Raw genomic sequence first — 13,053 nt, forward strand, 5'->3', positions numbered from 1 at the left:
CATCATATTCATGCTCCAGCTCTTCTTAAACAATTTAGTCGGAAATTTCTTCACAAACCTTGGGAGGATCGTCCGGAGTCCGATCCTCAAGGGGGGGGGTAATGTAAGGGATCGGGGACACGCGCCTCTCAGCGGGTCCCCGTCACCTCGGCTCCCAGTGCGCCTGCTAGCTCCGGTCCCCCTCCCTGTCGGCTCCTTACCTCTTCTGCTCGGGCGCCATGCTGCTCCTCTGCGCCGCACGCCACATCCTTCCGCACGCGGCCGGGGTGCGCGCACGACAATCTTACAGAGTGCGTGCGCACCCGATCCTCTAGGCTGCCCTCCCGTGCCGCTGGCTCCGCCCCCCATCGGCTACAGGCGATTTCCACTACTCACTGCCTGACTCCCACCCTGCACCTATCCCTGGGCTTGCTCAGACAGGCCTCTGCTCCACCCCTTGCTACCATTGATCCTCCTGCATTTATAACCCCAGTCTGCCCTCTCCTTCCTCGCTCTGCATAGTTCTTCTGTGACTCCTGTTGTACAGTTGTCTATGCCAAATTCTATTCTGTGTTGCAGCTCTTGTTCCTGTCCCTGCCTCTGTTGGATACCTTTGGATTTGATCTCGGCTCTTGTTTGACTACGTGTACCTCGTTACCCCTGGACTCGGCTTTGTACCTCACAACGCTGCTATCTCCTGCCCCTGACCCACGGCTCTTGGACATTAACCCTCGGACTTCTGGCACCCCGGATGCAGCAAGTATCTCGTTAACCCTTTCTCACCAGGCCCGGCAGCGCATCTTACCACACTCCGGGCATACCCACACTGCTGTGGGTGCGTGTTATACCCTTACCCACCTCAGTATTGGGGACTGGCCTGGTCTGCGGGCATACAGGCATTACAGTGACGTGTACCGTGTCACAAACTCTAACCAATCACAGCATCCCTAAAGAAGTGACCTTGCGTCATGAAACGCGTTGGAGTTTTTATTTTGATCCAATATGTTTATATATATTTCTGGTCAGAAAAGTACATGGAGAATTCAGAGCAGTACTGGATCTCAGGAGGTTCAATACTTTCCTCCAACTAAGAAAATTCAAGATAGTATGATTAAACACAATTATTCAAGAAGTCAAGCCAAAGAACTGGCTGGTTTCAATAGCCCTGAAGGATGCATATCTGCACATACCCATCAGAGATTCTTCATAATTCCAGTAAGGGGGAAGCATTATATATACACTGCCATCCCTTTTGGATTAGCACCTTTACCAAGGTAGTAGTTCCATTGGTGGTTGCGTTGAGAAAGAGGGCTATCCAGATAAATCAATGACTGGATGAACAGGAAGAATTATTGTTAACATCTCATGACAAAGTGTTACTATCAAACACACACACAGTAATCACAATCCTGGAATATCATGGGTTATGGGCAAGATTTCATATGAAACCACTGCAGAAAACATTCTTAGATCAATGTAACACAGCTCCAAAATATCTAAAGCAAAATATTTACATATATCCCAGAACAGGACTGGATCTAAGATGGTGGGAAATCCCACAAAATCTACATAATAAACGATCCCTCCAGGAAGGTGATTGAATAACAATAACCAACAATCAGTTCTGGATGGGGAGTGCAGATGGGAAGACGGTTGGCACAAGGAAGTTGGCCAAGGTCCAACAAAGAGCTTCCAGCAAACATGCTAAAAATGCGCGCAGTGAAGAACGTGATCAAAAAATGTCACGCTTGTATTCAAGACAATAATATAAGAGTAGAATCTGACAATATTGCCATGGTAATATACATTGCAAAAGAAGAAGGAATCAGAAGCGGGAGACTCACATCATGTCTTAGGATGACCACACGAACAACATCACAGCGGTTCATATTCCCAGATGCAAAAGAAAATGCTGCAGCTGACTTTTTGAGCCGAACAAGAATACGTCCAGATGAATGGGAATTAGATGTTGGGATATTTTACCAGCTGATGTATCCCCAGGGTCAGCCCCAGAGAGGGCTGCATGAGGTCTATCTCAAAAACAAAAAAGTTGACTGCTTCTGCTCAAGGTTTTCATATGATCACTCAAATAAGACAAGAAGAACATGGTTTGCCCATCTGGTGAATATGGCAAAAGATACCACATGGCATCTCCCAGTCTTTCAGGGGACATGGAGATTAGGTGGCACATACTGAAAAAGAAGGGCTGTTCAGATAAGGCAATTGCATCTCTAATGCTAGCCAGGAACACCTCAATTTCATTAATATACCGTTGACTTCAAGACTGGTGTCAGAAGAAAAATTCAGATTTTTCTGTTCTCTCTTTTTAGTCATTGATAGAATTTTTGCAAGATGGTTTTGACAAGGGTTTCAGTCTGAGTTACTTAAAAGGACAGGTTTCAGCATTATCTGCACTACTAGAGAGGAATTTAGCATCAGACACCTTCCCAACTTGCTTTTTTCCTCCATTTTCCAAGATACACCCTTTCCTCTGTTGCTCTACTGCTAAAACTCTAATGCAGGCCCTTATCCTCTCCCATCCCGTTTATTGTAACCTTCTACTGTCCAGCCTTCCCGGCTCTCACCTGTCTCCCCTACAATCTGAAGGGGAGGAACTAGCAAATTTAGTACCCAGTGCAGTGATTGGAGACCCAGAAAAGAAAATAACGGTAAACTATACATACATATATATATATATATATATATATATATATATATATATATATATATATATATATATATGTATATATATGTATATATGTATGTATAGTTTACCGTTATTTTATAAATATATATATATATATATATATATATATATATATATAAAAACTACAAATATATATATATATATATATATATATATATATATATATATATATATATATATACATATATACATACACACACACATTTACTCTTTTTTTCCCTAAAACATTTTTTTAGCAAATGAACTTGCTAGAAATTAACATTGGAATATAAATACACCTACCAACTATTTAAAAGGGTTTTAAACAGTCAAAAATATTCACATTAACTTAACATTTAAGAACTCGGGGAGACTATTTATTAATTCTGACCCATGTTCCATGGAGATTATTATCCTGTATATTACTCACCTGCACTGGTGTCTGGGTGAACTTTCCCCTGTTGAATGTCCTGTTCCTCTCTCTCATCCTCTCTCTGTTCTTTAATTGATACAATATCTAGATGTTCATAGTGGAGGCCTGTTAGTTCCAATAGAGGATTAAACAGATGTGTATACATTTACACCATACATTATAGCAGTTTAAAGATATTGTAAAAATGTATATTCATTCTTAAGAATCTTTTATGGATTTGTCCCATTTCAAAATTAATTGACCCTATCTTCATAGTATTCACATATAAATTAAGATAGAAAAACATTTTAATTAAGAGTTTTTAACCCACAAGGGTTACGTCGCCATTTTAATACACTTGGGACGGTGTTCTGCTAACACAGCAGAGAGAGAGACTGCAAACTTGTGTCTCTGCTGATAATATCTTTTACATAATTGGCATCAACCCCGAGTGGGATATTTTGGTTCAAGTCCATAACAAACAAAACATAATTCTATACAAGTATATAACTATTCAACTAAATATTAAATTACAGATGCAGCCACAAGCATTAGAACTCTTGCCTTGGAAATTCTGGGGCAGTCACACAGTAAATGCCTCAACATTTCTGTGAGATTCTTAATGGCCCATCGGATTAACACAGCAGGGATCCCTGCAGTTCCATTCAGTTTGAATGGAACTGCAGGGACCCCCCGCTGTGCTAATCATATGGGCCATTAAGAATCTCACAGAAATGTTGAGGCAATGTTGAAGAATTTACTATGAGATTGCCTCAGAATCTCCCAGATACAAGTGTTCTAATACTCGTGACTGCACCTGCATTATTATTGAAAAAAAGTAATATGATATAAATATATTATGCTGGTGAATGTATGTAAAACATCTATAAAAACTTTAAGACAACACAGCTAAATAAAACAACAATTGAAAGCTTTAAAGGAATAAATCAGCTGGTGTAGCAACTAATAATCCATCCTCAACTGGAGGGTAAGCAAATAAGTCCAAAAAAGTTCATAAGAGCTCATAGCTTCCAGTTAGATTTAGTAGTAGTAGTGCAACCCTGTGGCTTCCCTGATGAAGCCGAATACCCCAGCGAAATGCGTAGGTTGGAGATAGCCGCGTAAACAGACGACATTACCCAGCCCCCATTGTCGGTCCTGCACGAGAAGGACTGAGTGCGCATGTGCAACCACACGCCGACAGAGCATCTCGGCAGGTAGGTTTGAGGGTGGAATCCAAACTACACAATAGGGAAGCTGTGTGTGCAGCCCGAGCGACCCTAGAGGATTTGTGCAGGAGAGTGATCGAGGGGAGAGCTAAAGGAGAGACTCCTCAAATGCTAAATGCTTAAAAGAACATCCCAAATGTGAGGGCAACCATTGGATGTTAGTTAATACACTGATTAACTTTTGGAAACAAATAGCACTATTGTTTCTTTTTTGTTCTCGTCCCTTTTTAATTTTCATCTCTACCATTTTTGTTACACGTGAGTTTGTCTGTATGTCACTTCTATTGAATCTAGCAGGAAGAATGAACTTTTTTAAAACATAGTTCTACCTGAACTCCTGTTTAATGGGATTCCCAAAGATTTGAGGGACTTGTAATTCTCCACCATTGCGTCCTTGTAAAGCCCCTTGTGTCCTTCTATATAGTCCCACTCCTCCATAGAGAAATAGACTGCAACATCCTCACACCTTATAGGTACCTGAGAGAGAGAATCCCATTCAGCGTTCACATAGAGCAATTTATTCTGTAATTACTTATAAAGAGACAGTAAAACAAGAACATGCAGAGAATCAGAGAGAATATAGAATAATACACACAGGTCCAGACAGAGCGTGGTCAATAAAGGGTAACTACTGTACTGGCTCTAATTTGGTATGTTCCAAGACCCCTGGCTGTTGGTTTCTCCTTGATATATTTCCTTCGTGAACAGGCAAGCATACTGTCTCTTTCAGCCAGCAGCCATCTTGAGAAGTCACCTCACCTATCTCCTCTGGTAAAGTTAATATAATAGACCTCTCCCTTATATTTGTTACCTGCCCAGTCTCCACCCCTTTTTCTTACTGTTGTTCTACAATAGAGATTACAGACGAAAATAAGGACACTGTGTACATCAAAAGGGAGTGAGTTAAGCTGCCTGCCTCTACTCACTTGCCACAGTGAGCTTGGGACAGAACAGTCATGAATCTGGTATAATGTAACATTCACCAGCAGTGCTCACCTCTCCAGTTAGCAAGTGGACGCTGCTGTGGGGGGAATTCTTCCTCACAATTATGTATTCCTACAGAATGAGAGAGTTATGTATGAGATGAGAGGTGAGGGGATATGAGACCATTGCGGATGTATTCCCCTACCCTACCCCACCCACCCTTTTTATTTTCTGTACTCCCCTTCTCCCCCTCTCCTATGTTTTGAAAAAAAAAAATACAAGTTGAAAAAAAAAAGAAGACAAGAATATTGCTAACTAAAAAACAAAAACAAAGACATACACAAAATGTAACACAATTGGTTTGGCGCGCTGTGAGCGGTCGTGCAGGAAGGGACTGCAGCCATCTGCACACACGCTTGCCGCGTGTCTACGGCGAACGGAGGCAGATTCCACGAGCAGAGTGAGTGATTACCAGCCACGTAGGAAGCCACACGTGTGAGCCCAGGACATCATTGCAGCAGCAGCCATCCATAGAGGGGATACTCTTACAATATCCACCGCTTGATACCTTCTTGCATTTGGTAAGCAGGTACCCCCACTTGAGTTGGAGTGTCCTACCAGATTCTATTTCTTGTTTTTATATGTATTCATGTATTTTTAATGATATATTTTATTAAATGTGTTTGTAATTGGTCACCTGTTGTTCTCAGCGTCCGTCTCATGTTATATGTCTGTATGTATGTTTAACAGTATTACACTATGTTTTGATTTTTTTCCTTACATGGTCACCTATCACATGTGGAGCACCTACCCCAAGGAGACTATCTACGCAACTGGTTGTATTATTATTTATTTGTCATTTTATATACACCACACACACTAAGCAGAGCGCCATTGATATATTTTTTGATCTGTTCATCACCTGATTGGGATTCAGGGTTATATCACAGGCTGCCTGCTTATTAGGATATAGCGCTACCCATTCGTTTTTCCATACTGTATTTCTCCCCTAGGTCAGCAGCTTAATCCTTATATATCCACATGTCTCAGTTATTTGCTCTACGAGCCAATCGTCATATTGATATAGATAAAATTTTCTCAGATGATGACCCCCCAGTTACTATGGAGGAAGTCCCAGACAACATGTATGATCTTGTTGAAAAACTTGAAAAATCACTCATGAGTGAAATCAAGCAAATGTGGGATGTAATCACTCTTGAGAAGTATGTTGAGCAAAAAAGAATACCACGTGGATTAAGAATATTTAAACCATCCACTACAGATTTTCAAAGTGAGGAATTCCTCCTAGAGTGGAATAGAATCCTCGATAACTGTTCCTTTGAACTTATCCGATTACTCATATCCAAACGTAAAAATCTGTTACAGACGTTGGATAGTGAGATCAATCATTTAAAGGAGCAGTTCGAGGTTTTTAAAGATCATAGTGAATTGCCAGCTCTGGAAAATAAAATTAAATTAAAGATGGAAACTTTCCAGAAGGAAATTATAGGTCGTAAACCGTCCAAATTTCAAAGGGACAGAATAGACTATAAGACGGGGTGTTATAGAAGTTGGAGGAAAACAGCAAAAGAAAATGTTAAATATAGACACCCTAAAGCTAATACTCCTAAGGATTATTCCCATAAGATACCAAACAATTACAAAAAAGTGATTATCAGCAGCAAGGAGATTACACCTAAACCTGTACAATTTCTGTCCCCCAAACCTAAGAGAGGCGATAGACGTGCTAAACCCAATCAGACAAATAACCCTGAAACACCAATTGTACATCTAGAAAGGGAAATGGACAGCATCTTTGAGCAGTACCAGCATAGTAACAAATACCAACCACTGGTAGATTTCGAACAAGAAATCAATAGCTCCAATAAAACCAAAGAGGATAAACCCACCTTTTCTTTTTTAGATTGGAGAAGGACACGAGAGCAGCAGAATGCCAGAGAAGCTATAAAAGATCTGCTAGGGAAAGAAGGGACATCAAGAGACAGAAAAATGAAAAACACTATAGAGGAAAGAGAGGAGGCAGAAAGACTAGGCAAACAACTCAGACGGTAACCTCCACCTACACCAATATATTTAATATCAGTCAACAACCAATATCCAATAAAGAGAAAGAGGTTCTTTCTAAAGGATTATCCTTTGCCCCTGTTATAGGCCCAAACAGCTTTCAACTGTACGTGGACGTACAGAAATATGTTAGAAAGCTATGCCTAAAAAAATACTTTGTCCAAGATGCAGTATCACGCCAGGACAGCAATCTTAACCTCCCTATTAACCCTACACCTACTATTCAATCTGTTTTCAAAAAACCCTCCACCTTCTTTCCCAGGTTTGCGGGTGGACCGTTTGTCAAAACTTTTGCACAGATGGTCACTGACGACCTGGAGAGGCAGAGTCGAGATTATAAAGTTAAAACACACAACCTCAGTATGGAGGAAAAATTACTGTTACACTGGCGACACACTTTATTCGAGCTCGGCTAGTCCCACGAATTCGGGTATACCCGGGTGTATTGAGGTTTGTGACTGTTTTCTGCCCGAGTGCATTGAGGTATTTTTCAGGCAGGGATTGAAGCATTTTATTCCCGCTGGCTGCAATACTGCACAGTATATATATATATATACTGCATTACAATTCATGAATTTATGCCATCTGGTAGACACACGAAGCATTGCAGCCTATTAAATCCTAATCATTATCATTTAACAGATCAGCCGCCCGTCAGCCAGGCATGAACCCAGGCTGGGAAGGCAAACACAACGGGGCTTGTCAGAGGTGAGGAGCGGCGCATTCCAGGTATCTGCCAGGTACATACTGGGTATTTGCTCGAATAAAGTGTGTCGGTGCAGTACGTGCACTTGGAGAGAATGGCTCGATCGTTATGAAGCCAGCTGACAAAGGAGGGGGGTTGGTAATTATGGATAAAACATATTATCTTCAGGAATCAATGCGTATTCTTGGGGATGTCTCTACTTACCAACCTCTCCCCTCTAATCCCACTGATACTTATTTACAACAATTACAAATATTTCTTAATACAGGTTTGGATACAAATGCCATCACTAAACATGAATTTGAATTTTTGTTTAATCAATTCCCTATGATTCCAATTTTTTACATCATACCTAAAATCCATAAAAATCTTGAACAACCGCCGGGACGCCCCATTGTATCAGGCATCCGGTCCCTCACATCCAATCTGTCACAATTCATCGATCATCATCTACAACCACATGTTATCAAACTGCCTTCATATCTTAGGGACACTACCCACATGCTGCAGACAATCAAGGACATTCAATGGCAATCACATTTTTATTTAGTTACTGCCGACGTCACATCACTTTATACAGTTATCGACCACGTTCAGGGTTGTGAGGCTGTTGGCCAATTTTTAGATAATGATCCCTCCATCACAACATCCGTTAAATCATTTCTTACTACAGGCATCCAATTTATACTTTCTCATAATTACTTCAACTTCAATGATTTATATTATTTGCAGATATGTGGCACCGCCATGGGTACCAGGTTTGCTCCAGTTATGCAAACTTATTTATGGGCAGCTGGGAAAACAAATACATCTGGTCAGGCTGCCCTTTTGGAGCAGACCTGGTACTATGGCGGCGCTACATCGACGACATTTTCTTTATCTGGTCTGGCTCATTAGAAGAACTGGACAGATTTCAAATTTATATGAATAATAATCCATTTAATTTAAAATTTTCATTTGTCTCGAGTAATATTTCTTTGGAATTTTTAGATTTAGTCATATATATCAGCAACAACACCATACATACAAAAACTCATTTTAAAAAGGTTCAGGCGAACAATTATCTACATGCCAACAGCCATCACAACCCTGCGTGGATCGATAACATTCCCAAGGGTCAATTCATCAGACTCAAAAGAAACAGTTCCACAATAGAAGCATTTCAAACACAAGCACAGGACCTTAGGGATAGATTTATCAATAGAAATTATCCATCTAATCATCTCGACAGAGTCATCTCTGAGGTCGAAGCAATAGACAGATCCACCCTTCTTGAGTACAAACCCAAAACATCCGATACACATACTCATGTACCATTCATTACACAATTCAACCAGATGGCACCAGGGATAAGAAAAACCATCCATAAGTACTGGCCCATCCTGAGAAAGGATCCTGATTTATCTAAAATACTCCCATCAAAACCTAAAATAATATTCACTAAAGCACCAAACATAGGTCAAAAGTTAGCCCCCAGTTGTCCACTTAGATCCAAATATCGATCCCAAACAAATACAAATAAAAATGTTAATAAAGGGTACTACACATGCAACACATGCACAGCATGTAAATTCAGTTCCAAACAGTTAACGTTCACATCCACTCAAACTTCCAAACAATACACCATCCAACAACACATCACATGTAATAGCACAAATATTATTTACCTCCTTGAATGTCCTTGTGGTCTGCAGTATGTGGGTATGACCACAAGACCGATTAAGCGTCGGCTCTACGAACACATTTACAACATTAAAAGAGGTCTGGACTCGCATAGCGTGTCGAGCCATTTCCTCCACGTGCACGACAAAAACCCTAGAGGTTTAAAATGTGTAGCGATAGAGGCTGTCACGACCAATTGGCGCGGTGGGAGCACAGGAGGGGCATTAGGTAAGAGAGAATACTTTTGGATTTACGAATTAAAAACACTCACCCCTTTAGGGCTTAATATTGAATTCGACCTGAAACCATTCCTTCTGGATAGATGAACCATCCACAAGTAGACTATTTAAATTCCAGACCATCGATAACCAGCGAGCAACAGTGTACTAACTGCACGATATTGAAATCTTGATCCCATATACATATGTATATCCTTTTCCTTATCATTGGTTCACGTCATCTTTGTGACACTATGATGTATTTTTTACATCGCAATACACGTTATCTAGTTACACATATTTATATTACACATCACCATGCACTTTACACATTAACATAATAATTTTTATAGGACCCATTTAAATGGTAGATTCACTTTCTCTAATTTTTTACACATACATTAGCACATAATCACATATGTAATATTCTCTTGCACATCACCTCACCACTCCCTCACTGGATATCCCTATCCACTTTACATCACTCAGTCACATATTTCCATCACATCTGCTATGCATACTTTTGCATTTTGCTCAACATACTTCCCACATTTGTTGCCTATCATCAATAATGAGGTCCTTTGAATTGAGGAATATTTGTTATTCATCATTATTGGCATTCAAGGCTCTAGACAGTGTATATACATCACTTTTATATATATGTTTGTATAATATGTATTTACTGTTTCTTTTATTTTGTCATTCGTTTATGTTTTGTCTATGACGCTGAGAGTCCCTGCGCATCCCATTGCACATGATCCAGTTGGTTTTAGGGCAATGCACCTTTAAAACGGGACTATATATATCTGGACTTACAGGGACTACTTTTTTACAAAACGTCTACCCCTGAGGAAGAAAGCTTGTCTTTCGAAACGCGTAGGGTATTTCTGACAGGACCTCCAGACTCGGTGCCGAATCCTATCCCCCTTGGACTTTGAAAACTGCTGCCTGTGGGTTGGTGATCCCGGACGTGTATCCATCCGCGCATATACCGCGTTTGAACCTGCCTGGTTTGGCGCTCTGAGCGGTCGTGCAGGAAGGGACTGCAGCCATCTGCACACACGCTTGCACCGCGTGTCTACGGCGAACGGAGGCAGATTCCACGAGCAGAGTGAGTGATTACCAGCCACGTAGGAAGCCACACGTGTGAGCCCAGGACATCATTGCAGCAGCAGCCATCCATAGAGGGGATACTCTTACAATATCCACCGCTTGATACCTTCTTGCATTTGGTAAGCAGGTACCCCCACTTGAGTTGGAGTGTCCTACCAGATTCTATTTCTTGTTTTTATATGTATTCATGTATTTTTAATGATATATTTTATTAAATGTGTTTGTAATTGGTCACCTGTTGTTCTCAGCGTCCGTCTCATGTTATATGTCTGTATGTATGTTTAACAGTATTACATTATGTTTTGATTTTTTTCCTTACATGGTCACCTATCACATGTGGAGCACCTACCCCAAGGAGACTATCTACGCAACTGGTTGTATTATTATTTATTTGTCATTTTATATACACCACACACACTAAGCAGAGCGCCATTGATATATTTTTTGAACAATTTACAGGGTTAAAACATTTACTGGGAACGGGGCTAATGAATAAAATAGTCCTTTAAACGAAATTCACAAAAATGACCTGTGTAGGAGCCATTTCTAATGATCGGGAGGTACTCACAAACTCCTGGAACGGATTTCGGCATGCAATGCCAGCGGCGACCGCTAAAGTACGTTCTCAAAAAGTGGGACTTGAAACATTTTCTCACTCAAAATCTTTGAAGCCGGCTCGCGTCTATTCAGCACAGAGCACCTTTGAATTTGCCGCTGTTGGTTTGGCGCTTGGAATCTGCCCCTCTGATTGGCTGGAACGCTCCTTATGGGTTTCAGTGTCCCATTCACAAACCTCTACAGCCTATCAGAGCGTGGGAATTTCCCTGCCAGCCAATCACTGATTTTCCTGTATTGTAAAGCCGGGTGGGCAACTTTTTTCATTCTGCTAATGGGCATGCGCCAACCTGGCACCTCTGCCTCTTTGCATACTGAGCCCACCCACTGTCCAGGCTCCACAGAGTCAGGGCTCTGGCAAATGGTGGCCGGATAGCCCTGTGTTAGCCCAGGATGCGGGTACTCAAGCAGAACTGCAGTACCCCTCCTGTTTTAACAAATTGGCATCCCTGAGGCTTTCAAGTCCAGACTCCGAATTGACCCATAGGCACCAATCTTGGTAGCCATCTGGTCCCTCGGAATCCATGACTTGGAAATCCCACAGTTCATTCACAGGTTATCAGTACATATACCTATTAAATATAACTCTTTAATAAAATATACTGTGGCCTGTATTTTTGTGTGATAAAGATGTGTAAGTCCCAGTTCTGGTGTCAGGAATGGAGTGTATATAGAGAGAAGGCATAATCTTGCTAGAAAGGGCAATTGAATAGATATTATCTTGTAGAGACACAGAGAGACAATATATATATCAAAAAGCAAACAAAATTATTCTTATAAATAAAAGTGAACTTGTCTTTAACAACATAGTTAATAAATCAAAAAACATAAAAGTGTCGAAACCCAACTAAGTGTGACTAAGTCACTAATTGTGACATGATTAGTGATTACAAGATTCTAATTACAAATATTAATTAATAAATACATAGAAAATTGAAAATAAAAATCAATATGGTGAAGATGTGTGAATTTTGTCTAAAACCAAATAAATATTTAAAATAAATTAAAGTTATACCTCATAATGTAAGTGAATAATATATTAATATTATAAAGTTCAAGTGGTATAACCATTCCAAGGAGATCGAAGTAAGTGACCTATATGCATACAGCCAAATCTTGTACCTATTATCCTAAATTAATATAAAGATATACATGATAATTGCATATATGTCTATCCTAATAACTAGATATTATATATATAGGAAGGAGAGGAGCAGAGGAATATGGAATTTACAAATATAAACAAGGCTCCAAAAAGCAAGAGCAGAGGAGGAACAGGCTAAACCAGGGTACTTGCATCTAGACATTCATTCAACCCACCAGGGGCAAGAGTGCCCAACTGGTGGATCCAGAACGTCTCTTGGCGGCACAACATTTTGAAACGATCTTCCCCCAGAGCACATGGAGAAACAGATTCCAGGCCC

General features: G+C 40.5%; 1 protein-coding gene across 1 annotated transcript in view; it reads right to left on the reverse strand.

Annotated features, from left to right (window-relative positions):
* The window catches only part of LOC142471206 (uncharacterized), a 114,812-nt gene that overhangs the window by 16,173 nt on the left and 85,586 nt on the right, over positions 1–13,053 (reverse strand). The window contains 3 exon segments of the mRNA XM_075578003.1: positions 3,096–3,203; positions 4,636–4,783; positions 5,303–5,362. Of these exon segments, the coding sequence (XP_075434118.1) occupies positions 3,096–3,203; positions 4,636–4,783; positions 5,303–5,362 (316 nt within the window).

This window comes from Ascaphus truei, chromosome 20 (assembly GCF_040206685.1).
Source record: "Ascaphus truei isolate aAscTru1 chromosome 20, aAscTru1.hap1, whole genome shotgun sequence".
NCBI lineage: Eukaryota > Metazoa > Chordata > Amphibia > Anura > Ascaphidae > Ascaphus > Ascaphus truei.